The following is a 27,102-nucleotide window of genomic DNA, read 5'->3' as shown; positions in this document are numbered from 1 at the left end:
TCCTAGGCGGTATACTTTGGTAGGTACATATATAATTAAAGTTAACTAATTAATAAATAAAAATATACGAAATGTCTTTTAAACGTCTTTTAAGAAAAGCTGTACGTAAACTGTTGTTCAGCGTTGGAGGTAATGGCGACCAAATGAAAGCAGAGAATCTGATATCTTAATTTAATGTTTTACAGAAGGCTGGTTAGAAAAAGTGGGCTTATCTACATACATGTAGAAGCTTATATAGTAAAGTACAGCGCCACACTATGACACTACGGATTGGTTAGGAACTATTACATACATTGACATAGCTAACAGCTTATTGAGCACTTAAACTAGTACACAATAGTTTCGGTAGATGTCACCTTTACATATCATAGGACGATTGAGAGACTTAATCTGTCTAGATTAGGTAAGTAGGTACTTAGGTATGCTAATACCTACTTATCTGCTACTTGTTAAGATAGGTCTTAACATTTTGCCACCCCTTGAAATAGTTAATGTTTTATGAGTAACATTAGGTATTTCAAAGAATAGGCTTTATACATTTTACCTATCAGTAAGGATGGGCAGAGTTCTTTGTTACGAGTTATAGTTAGGTAATTACTTAAATTTTAATTAGATCTGTGCCCATTCTTATAAATGAAACAACAATAGGAAATGATTTTTATTTTAAATAGGGAGTAGGTATTCTAATTATGTACATAGGTACTAGGTAAGTAAGGTAATTTAGGTACTTAATTATACTTATTAGACACTTAGTTATAATTATTTGAACTTTACATTAGGTTGGTACTGTTGGTAGGTATTTACTACTTATATGACTTCACCCGAAGTAGGTAATGGACAAATGTTATTGAACGCGCGTTGGATGTCCCCTCTGGCGGTTCGGATGACGGCCACCCTGGTGACGCCATCCCGGCCCGGCTGCGTCGCGACGATCTTGCCCAGCCTCCACCGGCAGGGCGGCAGACGCTCGTCTCGTACCAGGACGACGGTGTCGACTGCGAGGCTTGGGCCGCGCGCGCTCCTCCACTTCGTGCGTTCCTGCAGCGTTCCGATGTAGTCACGTGACCAGCGCCGCCAGAAGTCCTGCGTGATTTGTTGCAAAAGTTGATAGTGAGTTAATCGGTTCTTTGGTACATGGTTATAATCTTCGTCCGGAAGTGAATTTGGTGCTTTTCCAATTAAAAAGTGAGCTGGCGTAAGGACAGGATAGTCAGGATTTGAACTAGGTAAGGGACATAGTGGCCTAGAATTTACCATAGATTCTACCTGATATAGGATTGATACAAATTGTTCGTAAGTTAACAAAGATAACCCTAACACTCTTTTTAAATGATATTTGGTAAGTTTTATACTAGATTCCCATAGGGACCCCATATGAGGTGTATAGACAGGAATAAAACTCCATTTTATGCCCTCGTCTGCGCAATGAGATACTAGCTCGCTCGAGCTGTCCTGTAGGTATTTTTGTAAATCTTTTAGCTCGTTACTAGCCCCATGAAAGGTTGTTGAATTGTCACTCACCAACTCCTTCGGTTTACCTCTCCTGGCGATGAATCGTCGCAGCGCCGCCAGGAAATTGGCTGACTCGAGCCCTGTAATTAATTCGAGATGAATTGCCTTTGTTGCAAAACAAATAAACACTGCTATATAGCACTTAGAGACCTTGTAACCACGCCCTGTCCTATCTCTAATGTTATAAGGTCCTCCATAATCGATACCCGTGATAGCAAAGGGGGGGGAAGGATTTACCCTTGAGGGGGGTAAGTTTCCCATTATAGGGTTAGTAGTCTTTGGATTTGCTCTAAAACACGGAACGCATTTATTTACAATTTTCGAGGCTAACATCCTACCTTTTGTTGGCCAGATGCGCTCGCGAATAGTTGAAAGTAATAACTGAGGGCCAGCGTGCAGAGTACGTATATGTGCGTTTGCCATCAGTAGTTTGGTAAGCGCGTGCTCGTGACTTAATATTAAAGGATGTTTTTTTTCATATGCATAATGCGAAAGACCGATTCGTCCGCCTACGCGAACGAGTCCGTCCTTCATGAATGGGTGTAAAGATAATATTTTTGATTTGTTAAGAACCGGTTTATTGTTTTGCAATAATTTATATTCGTGTGGGAATGATTCCATTTGTGCATGTCTAATTAATGCGTGATCCGATTTTTTTAATTCTTCTACGGACAATGGTCCTGATAATTTATTATTTGGATTAATTGTTCGAGTTTTATTTTTTGTATTATATATAAATCGAAGTATGTATGCTAATACATGAATAAGTGTTTTATCGCTTGACCACCTGTGGAAAAGATATTGTATCGTGTCGTTAGATTCTGTGCTAATAGCCAAGGTGAGAGTTATGTTTACGTCGCTCTCGGCCTCGGGTGCATGATTTAGTGACTCAGAATCGTGGGTCGGCCATGTGTCCGGACTTTGGGTCAACCACGCCGGCCCAGACCACCATAACTGGTTGGTTTCCAGCTTGCCTGGTGCTACCCCTCGGGACAAAAGGTCGGCGGGGTTATCCTCCGAGCGGACCCATGACCACTCGTGCTTGTTTGTAAGTGATAATACTTTTGTGACTCTGTTACTAACAAAACAAGTTAATTTAGGGTTACTATTTTTTATCCAACATAATGTTATTTTTGAATCTGACCACAGGTTGATTCCGGAAACGTCACATTTTAATGCTCGTTTTATTTTGTCGACATGTGTCGCGAGCAGTAAACTGGAACAAAGTTCCAAATTTGGAATAGTTTGGGGTTGTATTGGACTTATTTTTGATTTTGAGTAAAGTAGGTGAACTTGTACGTTTCCTACTCTATCGCTTGATCGTATATAGATGGCAGCGCCATAGGCTTTAATACTACTGTCACAGAACCCATGAATTTGTATCGTTACATAATTGGGTATGACTGTACATCTCGAAATTTTCAATTGGTTTAATAAAAACAAGTCTCGATAGAATGTGTTCCATTCTTGGATCAAGTCTTGTGTTAATTCGGTATCCCAGTCTAATTGAGCCTTAAATAATTTTTGAATAAATATTTTGGCTACTACAATTACTGGTCCCGTCAAGCCTAGGGGGTCGAAAATGGACGAAATTACCCCTAGTACCTTTCTTTTGGTGATTGGGTGTGAAATTTGGTTTTCTTTAATGGTATACATAAGCTCATCTGAGTCACTAGACCACGCTAAACCCAGGACCTTATGTGTTTTATCTCCAAATTCGGTTGTGTGTGTGTTTTGGTGTGTGTGTGTTTCGCTCACCCGTTTTATGATGACTTCGGAATTGGACTTCCATTTCCGCAGCGTGAAGTTGGCTCCCCGCAGGATCTCGTTCACCTGTGATGCAGTTTCAGCTACCTGATTCTCGTCGTCGCCGCCGGCGATAAAATCGTCCATGTAGAACTGGTTCGCTATGGCCTCTGCAGCTGCTGGAAATGTGTGTTGGTTTTCGTTTGACAATTGTAACAAACATCTGGTTGCAATATGTGGTGCTGACTTTAAGCCGAAACTTAATGTGGTCAGCATATAAATTTGGAGTCGTTGGTGAGTATTTTCCCGCCAAAATATGCATTGTAGGTATTGTTGATTTGGTTTAACATAAATACATCTGTACATTTTTTGTATGTCAGCGTTAATAACATATTGGTATTTTCGGAATCGTAGAAGTATATTTATGAGTTCGTCCTGTATTATTGAGCCTTTGTATTGGATATCATTCAAAGAAATGCCGTTATCAGTTCTGCATGAGCAGTCGAAAACAATTCGAATAGGGGTTGAGGGGGAGTCGCGAAAAACAGCTTGGTGGGGTAGAAAATTACATGGGCCATCATAATTATCTTGTAATTGAATCATATGGCCAGCTTGTTCGAACTCGCGCATGAAATTCACATATTTATCTTTAAATTCGGGGTTCCGCTCGAACTTGGATTCTAATGTTTTGAACCTCCGATATGCTATGTGCCTAGATTGACCTAACTTGGTAGGTGGCTGCTTTAATGGAAGTTCTATTTCGAAATTACCCTCAGAGTTGTGAGTGTGAGTTTTCAGAAATATATCCTCACATTGTTTTTCATCATAGGGTAAATTTGGTGCGGAACCCTCCTCTATTTCCCAAAACTTTTTTAATTGAGTTTCTACTGTAACTTTACATTGAATGGCAGACTCGGTTTTTTTTTTGTACGGAACCCGTGACTATCCATCCTAATCGCGAGCGTCTCAGAACCGGTAATCCGGGCCCGAGCTTGTATTTACCGGTAAGAAGTAAATCAAAGAATATCTCCCCACCGATAAGCAAATCTACATCTTGAGCTAAGTTAAACTCGTCATCAGCTAATTTATAACGCGACGGAATGTGCCAACGTTGCACGTTTGGTATTAAAATGTTGGTAGTACAAATTATAGGCGTAATAAAACAGGACAAATTCGTTGTAAAGGTTCCGTCTAAGGAATGCAATGTTACGTCACACGATTCTAAAAGGCTAGACACTTTTTCATTGAAACCTATGACATTTAAGGCAAGTTGTTCCTTGTTTAATTGTAACTTTTTGGCCGCGTTTTCGGTAATGAAATTTTCTTGCGAGCCATTGTCTAAAAATGCCTTCATTTTATGCACATTGTTATGCTTATCCCTAACGAGCACTTGGGCTGTTGTAAGGAAAACTGACCTATTTCGCGCATTGTTTATTTGTTTTTCGATTAAAGTGTTATTCGACAAGGTAGTCTCGATTTGACTAGAACTCGGTTGTTCGTCGATTAACGTTGATATTGGTAATCGCGTTGGTACGGGGTTACTACCTACATGAGTGTTGGTATTTGGTTTGTGTAGTAACGTATGATGCTTGCCCTTACATACTCGACATGTACTGGCCCTGCAGTTTGTTAAGACATGCGTTCCGGACAAACAATTAAAGCATAATCGTAATTTATTCACGGCTCGGATGCGCGCGATAACGTTTAATGCACTAAACTTTGGACACTGATTAATATAATGCGTACTCGAACAATACGGACACTGGTTACATTTAAACTGTTTGGAGGTTACCTTGATAGGTTCGGACGTGGTTACCATGGCCTTCTTGGAAGTGCTGGGTGCGTCCGATGGTACTGCTGGGCTGGTCGCTTCCAGCCGGTCAGCTCGGTTCTTTAGGAAGGTTTTGAAATCCTGCAACGAAGGCAATTTTCTCAAATCAACACTGTTTTCCCACTTTGATTGCAATCGACTGTCTAACTTTTTAACTAACATGTGAATAATTGCGAGATCCCAATTTTCGGTAGGTACATTTAATGAGCGCAAAGATCTCAAATGTTTGGAAATATTATCGCACAGACCTCTTAGACCCGAAGGAGTTGACGGTACCGGTTCCACGTCGAACAAGGCTCGCATGTGGTTGGTGACTAAACGTTTAGGATTATTATAACGTTCACAAAGCATCTGCCACGCGAGCATGTACGCGTCCTCGGAGAAATCGAGCGAACTAATTACCTCAAGTGCGCCGTCTTGTAAACAACTGCGTAGGTACTTATATTTTACGATCGGTGCTAAGCTAGCTTGGTTGACTAGGGCATCAAATGTGTCTCGAAATTGCAGCCACTGTGTTAGGTCTCCGTCGAAGCTAGGGAGGCTAATTTCGGGATATTTTATCGACTCACCGAGGGGTTGCTGCGGCGGGGCTTGCGGACTATGGTCATTTGGTGTTGAATCGGTATCTACCTTCGCCAGCAGCTTGCCCTTAGCGCTAAGTCGGTAAAATGTGTCCTCAAATGACATACGCTCGGCCTCGTGGGCTTCGATGTCCCCTTCGTCGCTGCACAGTGTCTCGATCCGGTCCTGTATCTCAGAGAAATCATTGTATAACTTTGGTAATTGTTCTAGTCTTAAGCTTATGTCTACAATTATTTCGGCCGTCAATGCACTTGAGTCGATTCTTTCTATAAATTTATTAAATACAGTTAATTTTCGCTTACAGACACCTCGTCTATTTTTTAACTGCCTAATTTCTAACTCTTCTAGAGTGTTTTTGGAAGTTTCTAACATGATTAAGAACGATTACAATTTACAATTTGTAGGAAATAAATCGATTACAATTAAATTTGGTAGGGAGATTTGGTAGATAGGTTAGGGAATGCCAGCTCACTTGCCTTCTCGATTGATGCTCGTGCGCGTGGCGTAGCTTGGTGATTGCCCTCGCTTGGGCGCTCCTTCTGCCTCTGGTGTGGTACCACCCACGTGGTCCCTTTGGTACTTGCGGTAGCCGTTCCCTGCTGCGGCTGCGGTGCCACGCACGTGGTCCCGCTTTGGTGGCTCGGTCGGCGCCTGTCGCGTTGGCTCAGGCCGCTCGATCGAGTGGTGTGGTCGCCTCCTAGTCACCTCTTCAGCTTCTTCAGGTCGGCGGAGCCCCACGCGGTTGCTGCCTACGTGGTAACGTTGCTCTCCCGGCCTAAATCAGGATACGCGGCGATTCCTCGACGTACCGGCTCGCAAATTTTACTAAATTTACTAGCGATTCGCTTTAAAGTACTGAGATTAACCGCGATTTAAACTAGGGGTCACCATTATGTTCAGCGTTGGAGGTAATGGCGACCAAATGAAAGCAGAGAATCTGATATCTTAATTTAATGTTTTACAGAAGGCTGGTTAGAAAAAGTGGGCTTATCTACATACATGTAGAAGCTTATATAGTAAAGTACAGCGCCACACTATGACACTACGGATTGGTTAGGAACTATTACATACATTGACATAGCTAACAGCTTATTGAGCACTTAAACTAGTACACAATAGTTTCGGTAGATGTCACCTTTACATATCATAGGACGATTGAGAGACTTAATCTGTCTAGATTAGGTAAGTAGGTACTTAGGTATGCTAATACCTACTTATCTGCTACTTGTTAAGATAGGTCTTAACAACTGTTTAGAAAATATCATACATAATTAACTATTACGTATAGTCAACTATTTCGCCACCTCTGAAAAGGACAGTACAAAAGTAGGCTCGGGAGGATAAACATATCCTCCACATCCTATACAACAGTATGAAGTACGAAGAAACTGGCAGCTTTGCTTTTTTGGCAGTGAAAGCCTAAAGCCCAAATAATTTTAAATACAACACAATATCTAAGTGGAGCAAAGCAAGTAGGAAAGCGGACCGATTCATTGCCGAAGACGCGAATTCGCGTCTACGACACTTGGTAATCGTAATGCGTCGGCAATGAATGTCGGTATCAAAAATGCAACAATACAAAGAGATTTTTTTTTGAAAATTGGTATTCAAAATTTGTATGTAGATAGAATTGTGGATGTAAATGGAATACAAGCTAATGTATACCGACTAGCGACATCTGCCGTACTGAACGAAGATATTCAAATTCATTATGGACCATAGTTGGGACCTTTTGTACTATCGGTCTGAGGCCAGTTTCATGAACATTTGTAACATGTAATACAGATACTTATGCGTAAAAAAATATGTAAACTTCTCTTTTTAACTCCTTTTGCTAATTAAATACTTCCATTTGTTTTCCGTGTCTAGGAGTGAAGTGTTTCTTACAATGATGATAACATCCGCTTTAAATATGGCATTGTATTTCATTTACATACGTAGCGGATACTACCTTAGAATCTAAGATCCTAGATTCTAAATAATATTGTCTTCGGTTACCGCGATAGTTACTCATGAAATAAAACTATGAAAACGGATTATATCGCGTATATTCGCGACCTTAGTGTTGGATGATGTTGGACATTCTGAGTATAATATGTTTTGAAAAGATGTGTCCCGCCGAGTTTGTTGCCGGTCCCATATTGGGATACCCTCCTACAATTTAGGAGGGAATTAAATCTTCTCGGGTCCGAGGTGTAGGGTTGGAGCCGGCGTAGTTTTTATCGCGTTTATAAATATCTTTACTTGAAAATAGTTGTATTGTATAACTAGAGCCTTATGAACTGATTTTGCATGTACAACCAGCCTTAAAGTTTATAGTCTATGATGGCTCATTATTTTTAGTATGTGGGTATTTTTGCACTTTGTAGTTTTTCCTCAGTCACCCGTTGACCACGAACGCTGTAAAGGGTTCGAAACGTCGGGATGTATTATAAATTCAATATACGAGATATAATCCGTTTTCATAGTTTTATTTCTAGATTCTAAGATCGATTCTTAAGATCTTAGATTATGATATATTATATGACTAATCTTACGTATGCCGAAACATTGTATTCTGTACTAAATTATTTGGTCAGTAAATGGACGAAGATACAAATATCAAAATAGATTTGTGTTAAAGTCATTGTTCCTAGTCTCAGTCTTAAATTTAGTCGCGTTATTAACAACTTAAAGTAAAATGAAAACATATTAATACGGTTTTAGAGCATTCCACCCAACTGTCGCTTACGAAAGCAAGGAAGCCAATTTAAGGACGAGGGTCACATCACTACTTGACGTTTAAAATCTTATTCCCTACAAGATAACAGTTTATTAAAATAGCCAAAATGCTATTTAGGTGTAGCATAGACAACTAGTACGTGATAAGTCGAACAAGGTTTCATGACATTGTCAAGACGAAGAAACCGTTGGCACTTGACAATCCAACACCAAAATACATCGTCGAATCAGAGCTGTTTGTTGACAATTTGCGTCTTTTGTTTAAATTAAAACTAACGGCATCTCTTGCAAAGACACATTTACAAAGTGAGTAGTGAAAGTGCTAGAAGCAAATTCAAGTCTAGTACTTATACGTTTCTTAATGAAGTGATATTATTTCCGTTCAGTTCAGTATTACTTTGGTAAATTTTTTGCTCAACGTTCAAACTAGCAATGGAAAGCTACACGCAATAATATATTGCACAACGATGAGCGCCACAATATCGGACACAATCTTATTTGTAACGCCGTAAGAGCTCTTGCCCACTGACTTCCAGTATTTTGCGGGATACGGTTTTCTCCAGGATTCAGTTTAAGTAGTATACGTGTTAATATAGTGACGTTCACACGAGCATTCTGTTTGCCGGATACTGCACGCATATTACAGAAAACTGGATCCTGCAAAAAACCGTACGCAAAAAACTGGACGTCAGTGGGAAAGCGGCCTAAGAGTGATTAATATTTTTACGAGCAAGATAATATTGCAGGTGACTACAGTATGCAAGCTGAATTTCTAGTTACAACTGTGTGTCATAGTCGTCATAGGATTGCACACCTTAGGTCTTTATAATGTTGGAGTAAAGATGTTTGAGTTTATACTTCGAACCAGGGAAAGTAGAGAACATAGACATGAATTTTTGTAGAGCTAGATTAAGGGGTATAAAGGTACAGTGATCCATGTATAAGATAAAGCGAGCCAGCTGCCCGGTATCGGCATAATAGTAGTGCACACTAAAAGCGGGGGATTATCATAAAAACTGAACACGGTCCGATTGTGATTTAGCAAGAAACCCGGGAGGAGGAGGGATACATGCATGAAGCCGTTGTGGAACAGGCACGGTTGGCCGACGACGCGGTTGTAGACGTACATGAAGGTGGGCTGTAGGTGCAGGCGGGAGGGGCGGCGGCACGGAGGGGGCCAATACTATTGCAGCTCGTGGGTCAGCCTGTCGTCGGCGCACACCCGTGATGTCAGGAGGCCCGGGTTGCGTTCAGAATATCTGGAAATCAAAATTTTGCAGCAGTTCCAATCGTGCTCGGTTTAACTAATTTCTATTGGGTTGCAAAGTATACAATAATCCTGTCACGAAGTTTCGGTTTCGTGACCCCATGAAAATCATATGGCGTAGTCTGTAACTTACGAATATGAGGGTCAGGAAAAATACAATTTAAAACTATTTCTAAGTATAGCATAACACAAACAAAGTAACTTTGATGAACACATCAATCCGGGTAGCAACTTGATTGAGCGTGCTGGTGGCTGTTGTCCACGCCGCCTCGTGCAGTAGGTCGGTGCGCGCGGCACGGAGACGGCGGGGCTCGGCTAGCAGCTGCGGTTGGCGTCGGCGCCACGCATACCGCGAGGGCGCGCAGTGGCCAGTACCTCTTTAAAGAAACGCTCAATGGACCGATAGTTACACACTCAAATACGGCTTGGCGTTAGAATTCCATTTTATTTACGTTATAATTAACAGCCAAAGTCAAAGCAAAACTATCCTATTTCCTCTTTGCATTAAGTATATTAAAGGCCAACACTCATACGGAATGCGCCCTCTCTGCATATCACGCACACGCTTATGCTTGGTTACGCTACGGTGTCATGCTATGGGGAAATAGCACCGACTCATATAACATATTTTTAAAACAGACAAAATGTTTCCGCATGCTTGCAAATATACCGCAACTCGTAAGCTGCAAACCATACTTTATAAATAATATTGTCTTCGGTTACCGCGATAGTTACTCATGAAATAAAACTATGATGACTATCTTTACTTGAAAATAATTGTAGTGTATAACTAGCCTTATGAACCGATTTTGAATGTACAACCAGCCTTAAAGTTTATAGTCTATGATTGTTCATTATTTTTAGTATGTGGGTATTTTTGCACTTTGTAATTTTTCCTCAGTCACCCGTTGACCACGAACGCTGTAAACGTCGGGATAAATTCAATATACGCGATATAATCCGTTTTCATAGTTTTATTTCAAACTTTATAAACTTCAAAATTATAACTTTACCCTCTTTATACCCCGCCAGAACCGATACTAAACATTTACAAAAAGGACCCATATTACAGCTCAATAATAATATACAACCAAATACCAATAAATATAAGAAATACTAACAACATTTTTACAACAAAATTAAAAGCGCTTTTAATTCAGAAAGCCTACTACTCTGTTGCAGAGTTCCTGGAAGACCAGCATCTATAAAGGCAAAATTGTTCTCCACGCCATTGCATTAGTTTTAAGAACTAGCTTTAAGAACTATTTTGAAGAATATATGTGCTATACCCTGTCAGGGTCCATGTGAAACTTTATCATCTGTAACAACATATGTATTTATGATTTATTAGTTTAAGCAGTCGCACAAAACGTTCCGTTCGTCCAACTACGTTAATACAACTACTACAACTTTCGTTGAATCAACGACCACTACTAAAAACCACAGACAATAGAAACGTGAAAATTAGAACTTACGCTATGCCCCTCTCACGAAGCCTCCGTTTCGTGACCGGCTTGATGACCGGCCCACCGGGACTATGCAAGCCCCGGCCCGTTATATACACATTACACACACAACAACGTATAGAATCTCGGCCCTTTCGTCTGCGACTCTCGCAACTTGCGAATGTGGGAGTCTCTTTCTTCGAGTATCTATCGTGGAGAAATCAGACTCCCACACTTACTGACTTTTCAATGGGTCACATTAGCTTAATTGGTATATTTTAAATAAACAAACCGAACGTTAAAAGGTCAGATGTAATGATTACACTGTAGACACCGATTCGTAAAAATCAGTGTCAACACTAATTAGGCAGCCAAGGTAACCCTAGGAAGATGCAACCGAGAAAGCTCTGAGATTAGTAGAAACGTGAAAATAAGAACTTACGTTATGCCCCTCTCACGAAGCCTTCGTTTCGTGGCCGGCTTGATGACCGGCCCACCGGGACTATGCAAGCCCCGGCCCGTTATAAAGAACAACGTGTGGAATCTCGGCCCTTTCGTCTGCGACTCTCGCAATTTGCGAATGTGGGAGTCGAGGAACAAGTCTAACGTTTCTTTGGCTTCGAGTAAGCGCATGAAGTGAAGGTCGATTGTGGATTTGTCGGTATTTTTTGCTGCGTGGACCTGAAATACGATAATAAAACATGTTATTTTGGTACGTTTTCGATATTGGTTTGTAAATTTTTCAACGACGGGGTATCTAGTCAACCACTTCATAGATTTTTTGGTTGTGTCGACTTTTTAATGACGGGAAGTTTGTCAGAATATAAAAACTTAAGCCACTGCTGGGCAAAGCAAGTGAAAAGATATCAAATTAGAAATAGAAACCGTGATTTGCCAGTAGATATGCTTATACGTCGCCTGAATAAATTTGGCCTACTTAGCATCACACCATAGGGATATTGTATTACATAATCGATAAATGTAAGTATAGCATTTATTAGTACGTAGGTAAGTACTAATAATAGGCCAGGAAATAAATGCCCAAAAAAAGGTATAGAGGGAAATGCTTGGAACACAATTTTTGACTTCGTAGCTTTGTTTGGACTAGTTAGGAGGTGAACATATCAAAAGTCCCCGACCGTAACCCTGGTGCTGGGGGGGGAGAGGGGGGTTTGAAGGTTCCATTTTTCGGTTTTTCGATTATATCTCGGAAACTATGCGTCTGGGCGACTTGGCCACTTACACAAAATGAAAAGAGATTTAATTTGTTACAAGTTTTATTCAGTCAAGTTTTTCGATATCTTGTATAGTTTTTGAGATATCCGCTCTTAAAGGTTTATTTCGGGCTCTCATTTTTATCTTGATTATCTACATCAGTAAAGCTGCTAGGCCGGGTTTGGTATCGTTTTCGTATAAATCGGGGGTGCTGAATTCATTTATGCTACCAACATTGACACCATTCCTAAGTAAAAACAAAATTTAAAAAAGTGATTTTTTATAAAACTCCTCTTTACGCTTAAACCGCCGAACCGATTTCGTTGAAATTTGGTATAGAGATGGTTTGAATCCCGGGACAGTACATAGGATAGTTTTTATAACGAAAATCATCTTTTAAGGGTGTGAAAAGTGGAATGGAAATTGGCATGGGGAATCAATAACCGCTGAACCTATTTAAATAATATTTGGGATGGTCTACATGTTTGATTTAGTTAATAATGATACCAAACATGACTTCAAACCTAAATTTAAACAGTATTAACCTCAGAAATTCAACTTCGGCGAAGAAGCTGAATTCCCCTCACACCAAATCTCACACCTTCGAAGTATGATTTTTGAGATATAAACTATATTATATCCTGTCTCGGGACTTAAAACACCTATTTACCAAATTTCAACTAAATCGGTTCGGCGGTTTAAGCGTGAAGGGGAGTTAAAAAAAAGTTATTTGTTTAAAGTTTATATGTTTTTATTTCAGAAAGGTGTCAATGTTGATACCATAAATGAATTCAGCACCCCCGATTTATACCAAAACGATACCAAACCCGGCCTAGCAGCTTTACTGATGTAGATAATCAAGATAAAAATGAGAGCCCTAATCAAGAGCGGATATCTCAAAAACTATACAAGATATCGAAAAACTTGACTGAATCAAACTTGTAACAAATTAAATCTCTTTTCATTTTATGTAAGCGGCCAAGTTGCTCAGACGCATAGTTTCTGAGATATAATCGAAAAACCGAAAAATGGAACCTTCAAACCCCCCTCTCCCCCCCAGCACCAGGGTTACGGCCGGGGACTTTTGCTATGTTCATCTCCTAACTAGTCCAAACAAAGCTACGAAGTTAAAAATTGTGTTCCTAGCATTTCCCTCTATACCTTCTTATTGCTTGGCCTATAATTATACTAAAAAATAAGTGCATTCCCGTTTCCAGGGAGGTTTTGGGATTATACTAAGCAACTTTTACTATGGGACCAACCACGAAATCGCAAAAAAAATATTTATCCTCCCATAGAAAATGGACCAGCCAAAATGTATGAAACTACCAATTTTTTTTATGGCGATTTCGGAGTTGGTCCCATAGTAAAAGATGCTCAGTATAATCCCAAAACCTCCCTGGCAAAGGGGAATGTACTTATTTTTTAGCCACCGTGTATATGTCTGATTTTTCTGTAGTTAAAAATATCATGGACTGAACACGTTACGAACAAACAAGTACTGCGTAGAATGAAGAAGATTCCAGAAATACTCAACATCATTAAGAGACGAAAAACAGCCTATCTGGGTCACATATACAGAAATAAGAAATACGACTTATTACAAACAATTATCGAGGGAAAATTCGAGGGAAGAAGAGGGAGAGGTAGACCTAAATATAAATGGATAGATAACATTAAGGACTGGACACTTACAAAAGACGCAGCCACCCTCAAGAGATTAGCAAAGACCAGAAAGCTGAATGCCATGCTGACCGCCGACGCCCATTAGATGGGCATGGCACCAAAAGAAGAAGTATATGTCTGTATTCTGTAGTTTAAAAGGCAAATTAACCTACTCCAAATAAAGTGAGTTCATCAATTTTATTATTCCAATAGATTTATTAAGTTTCCCATTTATTGTGATAAATTGCTCATTTTCCATCAATTTAACTAGATTTTGTTATAAAATTCAACATATTTCAACAACCCTATTACGAAATTCTTCATTCTTAGCGTCCTTACTGTAACATACCTGCATCAGGGAAGCGCCAAACTGTTGGTGTGGTGGAACTTCTTCTTATGCAACACCTCCACATCGGAGTAGTACGTGGCGATTTGAGGCATGTTGCGCGCCAGGTAGCTTTCGGCTCGCAGTCGGTACCTTAACAATAGATTATCATACCTGCATCAGGGAAGCAGCCGCTAAACTGTTGGCGTGGTCGAACTTCTTCTTATGCAGCACCGCCACGTCGGAGTAGTACGTGGCGATTTGAGGCATGTTGCGCGCCAGAAAACTTTCGGCTCGCAGTCGGTACCTTAACAATAGATTATCATTTACTAACTAAGACATGTTCTTACCTATTACACATTAAGAGCCCGTAGTCGATTTGAAAACGCGCGAAGATACGACTTTTACACAGTAACCGAACGCCGGCCGCTGCTTGAAATAACGCGACCGCCTAAACAATATTGATACTTTCGCAACATTATGCGTCACTTTATAACTTTAATTAGGTTAAAATAAAACTTTCGGTAAATTTGATATAATCGTTTATTACTCTTAACAATTTACCTATGTATTCATATAATACATACAAATTATATAGCATGATGATAATGATTTGCACTGAGGCAATATCTTATATATATATAATCATCTTACTCGCGTTAACCCAGCCTTTTTGCCACGGCTCATGGAAGTCTGCTGGGGTCCGCTTGGCAACTAATCCCAAGAATTGGCGTAGGCACTAGTTTTTACGAAAGCGACTGCCATCTGACTTTCCAACGTTCCATTCCAACCCAGAGGGGAAACTAGCCTTTTGTTGAAATTTGGTATACAGATAGTTTGAATCCCGGGGAAGGACATAGAATACTTTTTATTCAAGAACTCACCCTTTAAGGGGGTGGAAATTTGTATGGGGAATCAATAAACGTTGAACCGATTAAGATGAAATGAGGTATGGACATAGTTTGAGTCCTGGGGAAGGACATAGGATAGGTTTTACCCCAGAAACGGGGGGGGTAATGGAAATTTGTATGGGATCCAATAAAACCGATTTGGATGGAATTTGATATTATGGAGATAGTCTTAATCGTTGGGAAGGGTGATAATAATTTTTATTTCCAGTCATCCTCTTCTCTTCTCCACTCTTCTAACACTAGCTCAACGTGTGGTTGGTTGTACGATGAATACTGCTCAAGACCTGGAACACCTGGAGTGCTTCTGGGTGCAAAGAGTCAGGGGTAACACTCGCTCAACGTGCCGCTGGTAGAGTATGATGGGGAAAACTCAAGACCTGGAACACCTGAAGTGCTGCTGGGTGCAAAGGGTCAGGGGTAACACTCGCTCAACATGCCGCTGGTAGTGTGTAGTGTACGATGGATACATCTCAAGACCTGGAACACCTGGAATGCTTCTGGGTGCAAAGAGTCAGGGGTAACACTCGCTCAACGTGCTGCTGGTAGTGTATGATAGGGAAAGCTCCAGACCTGGAACACCTGGAGTGCTGCTGGGTACAAAGGGTCAGGGGTAACGGGTAACACTCGCTCAACGTGCCGCTGGTAGTGTATGATGGGGAAAGCTCCAGATCTGAAACACCTGGAGTGCTGCTGAGTGCATAGGGTCAAGGGCAAAGGGTGGGTAACACTCGCTCAACGTGTTGTGGGTAGTGTATGACGGAGACAGCTCAAAACCTGGAACACCTGGAGTGCTGCTGGACGCATCGGATCAGGGGTAAAACTCTTTTAATCTGAAGTTGGTAGAGTATGCTGTAGGCAGGTTAAGTTCTTCAAGACCTGGAACACCTGGAGGGCTGCCAGATGAAGCAGGCACCTGACCAGAGCTACCACACGTTTAACATGCAGTAGGTACTGAAGTTCTGATAACAATAAATGAACCTGAGTTCCACTAGGTACAGCCAGGGTTCAGCATCAGCTCTATCTTGGGTACTGCTCTCCCAAGTGTTCATCAAGACGTGTCGGAGGACCAAAACAGCGTGTGCCTATGTTGCACGAAACCTGAGTTCCACTAGGTACAGCCAGGGTTCAGCATCAGCTCCATCTTGGGTACTGCTCTCCTAATTGCTCATCAAGACGTGTCGAATAACCAAAACAGCGTGTGTCGGAAGACCAAAACAGCGTGTGCCTATGTTGCACCAAATCTGCGTTCCACTAGGTACAGCCAGGGTTCAGCATCAGCTCCATCTTGGGTACTGCTCTCCTAATTGCTCATCAAGACGTGTCGAATAACCAAAACAGCGTGTGCCTATGTTGCACGAAACCTGATTTCCACTAGGTACAGCCAGGGTTCAGCATCAGCTCCATCTTGGGTACTGCTCTCCTAATTGCTCATCAAGACGTGTTGGAAGACCAAAACAGCGTGTGCCTATGTTGCACCAAACCTGCGTTCCACTAGGTACAGCCAGGGTTCAGCATCAGCTCCATCTTGGGTACTGCTCTCCTAATTGCTCATCAAGACGTGTCGAATAACCAAAACAGCGTGTGCCTATGTTGCACGAAACCTGATTTCCACTAGGTACAGCCAGGGTTCAGCATCAGCTCCATCTTGGGTACTGCTCTCCTAATTGCTCATCAAGACGTGTCGGAAGACCAAAACAGCGTGTGCCTATGTTGCACCAAACCTGCGTTCCACTAGGTACAGCCAGGGTTCAGCATCAGCTCCATCTTGGGTACTGCTTTCCTAATTGCTCATCAAGCCGTGTCGAATAACCAAAACAGTGTGTGCCTATGTTGCACGAAACCTGATTTCCACTAGGTACAGCCAGGGTTCAGCATCAGCTCCATCTTGGGTACTGCTCTCCTAATTGCTCATCAAGACGTGTCGGAAGACCAAAACAGCGTGTGCTTATGTTGCACCAAACCTGCGTTCCACTAGGTACAGCCAGGGTTCAGCATCAGCTCCATCTTGGGTACTGCTCTCCTAATTGCTCATCAAGACGTGTCGAATAACCAAAACAGCGTGTGCCTATGTTGCACGAAACCTGATTTCCACTAGGTACAGCCAGGGTTCAGCATCAGCTCCATCTTAGGTATTGCTCTCCTAATTGCTCATCAAGACAGACCAAAACAGCGTGTGCCTATGTTGCACTAAACCTGCGTTCCACTAGGTACAGCCAGGGTTCAGCATCAGCTCAGCTCTATGTATACTAAAACCTTCTCCAGAATGTAACAAACACTTTTCTAAAAACCACATCAAAATCGGTTCAGCCAAATGCGAGATAATCGCGAACAAACATACATACATATACATACAAACATACGGGTCAAACTGAGAACCTCCTTTTTTTTAAGGCGGTTAATAAACAAGTACTTACAACCGAAGGATTAAAGTTTCTGGTCGCAGTTTACACGCACACAGTACAGCCAAACACGCAAACAAATATAACTTTTTACACGGCGAGCGACGCACACAATGATAAATAACTTCGTCGTCGTCGATGCAACGTGCGGAGCCGATTAACAAACGTCCTGCCTCTACCAGCTCCCGCGCGGGACTGAGGCCGCGAGCGCGTGTTATACCAGAAAAAGGGGAAGTTTTTAAAAAAATCGTCAGAAAATAAAAGTTGCAATTTAAATAAAATGAAGTACAGCAACAGTTTAAGTAAACATTGCAGATTATTTCAGTATGCAATCTACGTCGAAAATAAGTAGATTTTCGGAGAAATTGTCACTTGTTTTGAGGTCATTTCTGGAGAAAATTGAATTCGTTTAACTTTCATTTCCTCGAACTCTAAGTCATATAACAATAATGTAATCTGATAAACCTAGAGTACAGAATATGTGTAATACAAATTTACCATTTTTAGCAGTCCAAACTTTACGAAATTTACAAATAAGAGCATCAAAGTCAGTGCTTTACACGCGTTTACCTAAACGTCCATCAGAAAAAAATTCATTACTAATTTAGTAAGCCTTTTTTCAAAAAAATGATCTGATAAACCTAGAGATAAGAAGTCGTGCTAATAGAAACCAGTACTTGTTATTTCAATTAGGTAACAAAAAAAAGGTGTACAATTTCACAGAAGAAATCTATCAACTTTACATTTTTGCGACTAAAATCGTAACCGGGCTCTTAAACAATTATTAGTAACTAGCTTCTGGCCGCGACTTCGTCTGCGTTGAATGATGGATAAAAACTACCCTACGTCCTTCCCCGAGTCTATCTCCATACCAATATCAAAATCGGTTCAGCGGTTTAAGCGTGAAGAGGTAACTCAGAAAGTGTTACTTTCGCATTTATAATAATAATTGGTAACTTACTCCATAACATAGCATAAATATTGCAGCTCCCAAAACAAAACAAATTACAAATCGAAGGGCAGAGTTAAAACAATGGGCGGTCTTATAGCTAAAAAGGTACATTTTCCAGACAACTTTCCATCCATCCATCCATAGCATCATTTCATCATCCATTAATTTATTCCTCCATATCCGTTGTTATTCAAAATACATTTTTGATTTCGAAAAACGTTCCATATGACTGACATTTACGCAGTGTACTACGTGGGCGAACAACACGCGAACGCGAAGCGAAGCGATGCGGCGCGGGGTGAATCAATCCTTTAATACCAATAGAAGTGTCCTACGTGCTACGCTTCGCTTCGTGTTCGCGAGTGTTCGCCTACGTAACACGCAGCGTAAAGATGAAACATGAGCGCTCATTTACGCCTGTTTCCTTCGTGATTTTGAATTTTAGTTATTAGGGTTCCGTACCCAAAGGGACCCTATTACTAAGACTCCGCTGTCCGTCTGTCTGTCTGTCTGTCTGTCTGTCACCAGGCTGTATCTCATGAACCGTGATAAAAAATAAAAATAAAATATTTTTATTGACAAAAGCAAGTACAAAAAAGATTTTGAAGTCCCTGACTTCTGAGCTAGGTCCACCATGACCTGTGTTACAGAGGTCAGTGTCCTCTCCCAGACAATGGAAACAGTATAGATAACAGGAAATAAAGTATAGAAAACAGGAATAATCTACGTGATAGCTAGACAGTTGAAATTTTCACAGATTATGTATTTCTGTTGCCGCTATAACAACAAATACTAAAAAGTACGGAGCCCTCAGTGGGCGAGTCCGACTCACTTGGCCGTTTTTTATTTCTTTTAATTGACTTACAGATTCCGCTGGTCCAAGTGTTCGCTGGCTTTAGCTCGGTACTCCTGCACCGTGTTCATGTCGACCTTGTCATCCTTGGGTAGCAAGGGCCATTCCACATCCGACAGCGCCTGGAATTCATTAAGCAATACTAATTTTAAAACGCAGCGTACTACGACGTAGGCGAACAACACGCGAACGCAAAGCGATGCGGCGCGGGGTGAATCAATCCTATGAATCCTTTGATACCTATAGAAGTGTCCTACGTGGGCGATCTCGTTGCGAACGTGAACGCCGCGGGCCCGCCGCGCCGCGACAAGCACCCGCAAGTCCATTCTACATACTACATAATCGTGAAATATTTCGTGTGCGATTATTTTCGACTACTCGCTTTCGATTACGAGCGCTCGAATTTCAAAAATTGCCTCCTTAAGTTAGCTCATTTTAAACCAGGCTCTCTAGAACTGTGTCGTGTCCATAATTATTAGACCGCAGTTCGACTTTAGATCCTCGCCGTGGAGTTTCTAGGCTCCTAGAAACCCCACAACAAGGATCAGAAGTCAAACTGAAGCGGTTTAATAATTATGCACACGACACAGTTCTAGAGAGCCTGGTCTAAAACGAGCTAACTTAAGGATTTAAGGCACTTCCCCTCCAGAGCCCATTATTTTTTTTCTACACTGTATACATAGTTTGAAGCCCGAGAAAGAGTGTAGGATTTTTTAAATACCACCACGGTGGCAAACAAGCGTGCGTGCGTACGTGGTAAGTCCCTTTCTAACAAAAAGCTATCAAAAAGTGACATCCGCTTGTATTAAAAGTTACAAGCTTTTGAGAAATGGGCCCCTGTGCTCACCTTTTTTTGTTCTTCAATCAATTTTTCATGGCGTTCTAGTTCTTTTGTAGTTATAAATTTTGCTACACCATTTTCTTCTTCCAGTATTTTGGCATTGCCTGTTGATGATAATAATACCTGGAAATTGTAAAGAAAAAAGTTTTATTTATTTATTTATTTATCTCAAAGTACAACACAACAATTTTCTTATAATTATATTCCTCGCCAAACTGCGATTGCTTGAAACTACCACTACTTGCTACTGCTTGCTTTACTACTGCTTGCTTGCTGTGATTGATTGAATTTATGTATGTATGTCAAATATCACCAAACGTGCCAATAGATATAGACTGCCGAGTGTAGCGAAGGATACGCGGCAGATTTGTAGCTTTTCTCAAACTCGAGAAAAAACTTCGAAAATCGAGAAAAAAACTGTCTAAAAATTGAATTTAGCAAGGAGCAAGTACCAGGGCCTCATAAGTTACGAGAAGGTGTCGTTGACTAACCCGGCGGCCGAGGCGCGAAAGAGTATGAGAGTATCGCGGGCCGCGGCTGTTGTTTAAAATAAAAGAAGGTTGCTTTCATCTCACTCATCTCTCACTCATACATAGTATTTCCGGACCTAATTTGAAGTAGCTAAGTAATGTCAACATTTCATTGCAAGTTTGAGAAAAATAACATATCCTTCTTACCTCAACAGTAGCCTGAAAATTATTGTCATGAGCCATTAGAAGTTCAGAGAGAATTTCTGGATTCACGTCAGGGAACAAATTATACAATTTTTCTCTCGTCATTCTAGCGGCCAAATCATTAGGCACATTATTGCGCCATTCTGCCGTTATCTCCTTCTTATAAATGGACAGCGCTAGTTCCATGTCCATAATGTCTTTTAAGTCTGGAACGGCGGGTTCTTGCCCCGCTTTAGCCAATTGTTCTTCTTTTAAAGCCAGCTGCCTGAAATATAAGGCAAAATGTTGTTGGATTGCACATTAGGTTCTTAATTATTAACTGGGTAGTATACGTTTAAGCACACTTACCCAAAATAAAACAATGCAGAAGTATTCCAAATGGGCAAGTATCTTAGAAATTCATAAGCTGGTCATATATCTCACCTCGCAAATTCTTCATCTTGGCGTAGCATTATTTCCGACTGGCGCGACTGCTCATCTAATTGATACATAAACGACTCAATCCAAAGAGCGTTAATTTCATTTAACAAGGAAACTGGCATGTTCACCCTTGTCAGTATGTTATCTGGGTATAGCATATCGTTCCGGCCAAACATGTTATCAAGCTCTGAAATAAAGACTGCTCCCAAATCAACGTTGATAACTCTTTCGCCGTCATCACTGCAAGCGGTTTGAGAATCGTCATCATCAGTACTCAAATAAGACTCCGCTACAGGTTCGGCAGCAGTTGACGTGGAAGCTATAGGACTGTCTCTTTCTTTATCTTCTGTTTCTTGCTGAAGTGAAACTCCTTGACCATCGTCCACTTCACCGCGGCGCATTTTCCTTATTTTAAGACAATGGTCAGAGTAATGACTGTCAGATATAACTACGTTTTGCTCTATTTGACGTTTTAACTGTATAGAGGATTCCGAAAATTTCTTCTCTTTTTTAAATTTCTGTGTACTAGGTCCTGATATTACGGGTGCGAGTTCAGTTGGGCTTAGATCTGGAATGGGTATAGTTACTTTCGGCTGCGTATTAACGTTCGGTATTATGTTGTATGTTGCGAGACAGTCACACTGTTCTTCGCCAAAATCTTCTGTGTCCGAAATGTCTCCAGTACTAGTGTGCAATTGATTATTAGCCATGCCGTCTAGAACAATGTCAACAGCCCAGTTTACATCGCCTACACATTTATCAAATATATCTCTTAATTCCACTTTGGATATATTCTTGAACAGTTTTCTAAAAGCAATAAAGTGTTTCTCTTCATTTTTGCACCTAACAGTTTCAATCGCAATGTGATCGTGATCATTCGTCATACTGCTTTTGTCCAACATTCGTTTATTAGGAATCTTTTCTTCATTTAATCCCGTGTAGTAAAAGTTAATATCTCTAGGTGTAGCCATAAGAATTTTAAGGGTTGTATTATTGACGTCAGTGTCATCAAATTCTACACTAGTACCACTTGTTGCCATCATTACTTCAACATTTGGTGTGTCCAGTAAACTAGTAGGTTGACATTCAGTCCATGATGGCATGAACATTGAAATCTTTGACCAATCATTATAATGGGAACTGGATGGCAAAAATCTATCTGATTCTGTAGAATTAAGTTCAGCATTTCTAGGTGGTTGAGGAACAAACTCTGGCGCATTTACAGTGAGAAAATTTGCTGTTGATTTTGAATCATCATTCCATGCATCTCCATTTTCCCATTCTTCTTCAAGTTTTTCAATTTGCTCTAACTGCTTTCGCACATCTTCAAGTTTTACAAACTCAACTTTATGGATTGGATCATTGTCATCATGAGCTGTTTCAGCGTCATTTGTGGTTGTTACAGAGGAAATATCACCAGAAGTTTCGTGTTCATTTTCTATAGTCGTTTCTATAATACGTTCTATATGTGAACATTTTTGCGTAGATGATAAGAAGTTTTCCTTAGTTGGAGCGGCCTGGGTTTCACTTGGCACGTGTGCAGTATTTGAAGCATCGTCAGCTTGGCTGTGGCTTGTAGTAGGATGTTCCTGCTGTATCGCGTGAGTCTTCAATCCATATGGAAGATTTTGCCTCACTTCAAATGCCTGGCGTGATTGACTTGTCGCCGATTCAACCTTTAAAATTACAAAGAACATAATTTGCATGTTGTGCTTGCAAAATACTTACAAAACTTAAAACATTTCATAAAATAAATTCATCTTGTACTTTACCTGGCTTTGACGTGTTTGATGTGGAGATGGAGCATCATGTTGATCTTGTTCAAAAACTGGTGGAGTATTCCTCATTACTGGAGGAACTTTATCTGCAGGATATGATAACCCAAAAATTTGTATTAAAAAAGCACCACTCGGGCAATGTTGGAAGGAATCCGATAGTCGTTTTAAAGCCGAAATATTGACATCATGCGAATTTTTTCGAGCCAGGTTGCCAACATTTTTAGCCCATGGAGTATTAGGTTCTAAAACCTCTATTATGTAGCCTCCCCGGACTCCTGCCCTAACATATGGCTCCATGTGCCGTATCTCCACGTTAGTATTATCAACGAAAATAGGGCTTAAACCGCGACCAAATGCTTCTTGGACCCTATTTTGATTCCATTGGTGTGCGTCGGGAAGCATGTACCTCTGAAATTCATATCTTCCCCTACGCATGAAAAAGTCGTCGGTGCTAAATATGAATGATTTATAATTCATGCCTGGGCACATAGTTTCAACTATTTGCCGTGATAAGAAAGACTTGCCGCTCCCAGGTAGCCCTCTCATTAAAATTAAAGTTCTACTCCCTTTATTGTGATATTCAACAATTTGTCTAGTTTGTGGCGTCCATATACTTATTTGTGAGTTGATCGGTCCTTGTTTAGGAAACTGTTTGGGGTAAGCTCCTTTGGATTGTGACGCTCCAGAATATGATAATCTAGGTTGTAATAGCAGCATATTGGCATTTTGTGGGTTTCTTGTTACAGATAGACTTTCTGTCTCTTTAATTATGAGTTCCACGGTTCCAGTATTCTGTGGCTTTGGTGAGACAGTTAGATTTCCCACAACATTGTGTGAAGATTCAATTGTTTGATTAGGTGTTGGTACATTGTTTGATAATTCGCTGACAGAAGAATCATCTGACATGTTGATAATAATATCAATTGCTTCAGTCACTGGAAGCCAAAATTAATATTAATAAAATAAGATTGACAAAGTTAATGCTTTAGGAATAGGCTGACTGCAACATGTTGTTTGCAAAGGGTACACAAATAATATCTTAGTTCATGTACGACAAGTCTGGCCTTGTCTGTAATGACGCTGTCTGGAAAGCAGCCCTTATAAGTAATTCTTCCAATTGCTATCTAAAACCTTAACCAAACGGAGTAGCCATTAACAGGCGTTCCTCTCTGTCTAAAAAAGGCAGCCAATGGTCATACACAATGTATGGACTGACGTTTATCTGACATGACTATTTTTATGTTACATATACATATTACCCCTGCCCCGCAAAAATCGGCAGACTGTTCTGTACAGAAAATTACAGACAAGGCGTCTCTGTTTGGCATTATCCTCTAAGTCTGAAACAGCTCTATTGTGTCAATCTCTGAGAAGGTACCAAATTAGAGCATTTGATATATTAGGATACAATACATTTATGAGTTGCTCTTGGCGATAAACATAAAATAAAAACCAACAGCTCAGAATTTAGAAAAAAAAATTTGTAACAAAAGTAACAAAACAATAGGTAATATAATAATAATTAAACAACATTAATTAGCAAAAACGTTTCTAGAAACTTTCTGATTTCATAGACACATTAAGTACTAGAGTAATTCAGTTTGTATTAAAAATCAATAATGAAGTTCAACATAGAATAAGTAATATTTTATGCGGAATTACAGTGTACAATTTACAATAAAATAAATATTACCTGTGCAGAACAGCTTGTTTTAACTTTATTCACATGTATACTGTTATTTAAGAACATAATATTAATGGTACTGATAGCAGCTATTATGATATTGATAACATTGTATAATGACACAAAGTAAATGCACTTTGCACCCAGGTATCAAGGACATCTATACCCCCCAACCCCCCATTATAGATTTTACATCCTTGATAACTACATATTGTTTTGTCCTAGTAAAAAAATATTTATACAAATAATAACCATGATATAAATACACGTACATGTTTTTACTGTACAAGAAAGCGCGAAAACTTAAGAAAACTAAACCTTCACCTTTGCATGTCTTTATTTTGATGTTTTGCGCGTTTTGTTTGTGTTTACTGCGCATGCGTCATACGAGATTACGCGGGGGAAATTAGTAATACCTAGGTCTACTGGAAAACATCAATAACCATAAATACTTACAGTCCCCACCACAGTGCTCCACGATTGCGCAGACTGCATCTCGGGTCATCACTTCACCGAATAAACTCATCAGAGAGTCGACAACTCTCGTGAAATCTGACCTCTGATCCTCAGGATCCATTTTGAAGGAAAATGAATCAAAACAACACTCTTATTTTATACCTAACGACTAATATAAACGTGCCATCTGTTTCAATTAAAATGTCTTTATCGTTAATTCTGTTCTCCGTTTTAATACCAGTTGTAAACATAACGTGTTTATTACGAAACACAAAACCATTTCGCTCCATAATCGCTAGCAAAAATGATTAGACGATTTTGACGTCTGACGTTTAAACTTTTTGATTAGTAGTAGCTCTAGTTTTTTTTTTTTTTTTTTCTTCTTGTTATGGCTTTTGTTAGGTTAGCCAATGTCAGGTTGTGGAGGAATTAAAAGTTAGGGAAACTAGGAATTAGGAAATACGGATAAGACGAAAATTTGGAAAGGAAAGGATTGGATTTAGTGTAATATATATAATTATATTCTATACTATATTTTTATATCATTCTTTTCTAAAAATACTGATATAATTTTATAAATATCATAGGAGTTACTAAATAACAAGCAAATTATGGATGTAGGAAATGGGATGCGTAATGATTCAAGTCTAGAAAGGAAATCAGACCGATCATAAAGAGGGCATGCAAAGAAAATATGGTTCAGATCCCCATAGTCTCCACAAGAACAATGAGGATCCGGCTTTTTATTTATTACGTGTAAATGCTCCGGGGAACAAACATGCCCCAGGCGCATTCTACACAAAATAGAAGTTACAGTTTTCGAAAAAGATATTTTGCTAAACCATGGTTTCCTTGGAATTGACGGCTGAATACGCCTATAATGTTCACCTTTTGAGGTTTCCTTATTCCAAATCCCATTCCAATCCTCATACAAATAAACTTTTGACAAATTTATTAAGTCAAGACAATAATTCTGGTATGGCACAATGTCTCCCACGTGAATAGCCTCATTCGCCAATTGGTCAGCTCTTTCATTCCCAGGAATGCCCACGTGGCTTGGTACCCAAGCCAGCACGACAGCACAACTCTTCTGTGAACATTTATACAAAAGATTCCTAATATTAAAGATAACTGGAGACTGTTTATGAGACTTAAATGGGAACCTCGTTATGGCTTCTAAAGCACTGCGAGAGTCTGAAAAAACTATGGTTTTGGGTATCTTCAACATAAGTATATATTCTATAGCTTTAAGTAAACCATAACATTCACCAGTGTAGACGGAAGTTTCAGGTGGCAGTTTGATAAGTTGTAATCCTTTGTATTGTGAATGGAAAATACCAACACCAACGCAACTCCTATCGCCATGTTTGGAGGCATCTGTGTATAAACAGTGCCAATTAGCCCATTCAATATTAAGAAGGTTAATAAATTCCAATTTTGGATTAATATCGTTTTTAGATAACCCTATGTTAAATTTAATATCTGGCTCTGTAATGAGACTGTTGTAGTCGTGTTGATATAAAGGAAGAATCGCACTTCTGTAAGTGGGTGCTTCTAAACTTTGATATTTTTTATAACTTTTAACAAGACAAGGGGAATCCTTATGAGCCCAATAATTACAGGATCCGACCAGTTCAGCCAATTGCTTTACTTTTGAAATCAGTGGATGAGAATCTAGTTGCAGGGTACGGAAAAAGAATTTATCACAGAGAAACTGTCTTCTAAACGCAAGGGGTGGATCACAGCATTCTACTTGTAAGCAACTTATTGGACTCGATTTCATTGCACCTGTAACCAATCTTAAAGCCTTGGACTGAATAGAATC

At 40.0% G+C, this 27,102-nt stretch overlaps 1 protein-coding gene across 11 annotated transcripts; it reads right to left on the bottom strand.

The window, feature by feature from the left end:
* Nucleotides 1-648: 648 nt before the first annotated feature.
* Nucleotides 649-25,584, bottom strand: LOC134744535 (uncharacterized). 11 transcript variants are annotated; one of them, XM_063678349.1, is made up of 12 exons: nucleotides 25,278-25,584; nucleotides 23,132-24,072; nucleotides 21,363-23,035; nucleotides 20,943-21,204; nucleotides 20,272-20,388; nucleotides 19,437-19,546; nucleotides 14,484-14,616; nucleotides 11,547-11,785; nucleotides 5,659-9,651; nucleotides 5,051-5,170; nucleotides 1,522-1,592; nucleotides 649-1,083 (listed from the first exon to the last, which is right to left on the bottom strand). In XM_063678349.1, the coding sequence occupies exons 1-9, from the start codon at nucleotides 25,396-25,398 to the stop codon at nucleotides 9,576-9,578; spliced, it is 3,672 nt and encodes a 1,223-aa protein (XP_063534419.1). In that variant the 5' UTR covers nucleotides 25,399-25,584; the 3' UTR covers nucleotides 649-1,083; nucleotides 1,522-1,592; nucleotides 5,051-5,170; nucleotides 5,659-9,575. The 11 variants fall into 11 exon arrangements, with proteins under 11 accessions (XP_063534419.1, XP_063534420.1, XP_063534417.1 ...); XM_063678350.1 differs by having other exon boundaries at nucleotides 5,075-5,170; XM_063678347.1 differs by having other exon boundaries at nucleotides 649-1,592.
* Between the last annotated feature and the right edge of the window lie 1,518 nt (nucleotides 25,585-27,102).

This window comes from Cydia strobilella, chromosome 10 (genome assembly GCF_947568885.1).
Source record: "Cydia strobilella chromosome 10, ilCydStro3.1, whole genome shotgun sequence".
NCBI lineage: Eukaryota > Metazoa > Arthropoda > Insecta > Lepidoptera > Tortricidae > Cydia > Cydia strobilella.
This window is presented reverse-complemented; position numbering and strand designations above follow the sequence as displayed.

Bases quoted from the DNA above. Each gene is read 5' to 3' on its own strand.
- LOC134744535 (XM_063678347.1), bottom strand. From the start codon at position 25,398: ATGGATCCTGAGGATCAGAGGTCAGATTTCACGAGAGTTGTCGACTCT. The intron at 24,073-25,277 runs GTAAGTATTTAT...TTTGGCTTCCAG, and splicing joins GGAGCACTGTGGTGGGGACT to TGACTGAAGCAATTGATATT. The intron at 11,786-14,483 runs GTATGATAATCT...ATCGTATTTCAG, and splicing joins CGGCTGCTTCCCTGATGCAG to GTCCACGCAGCAAAAAATAC.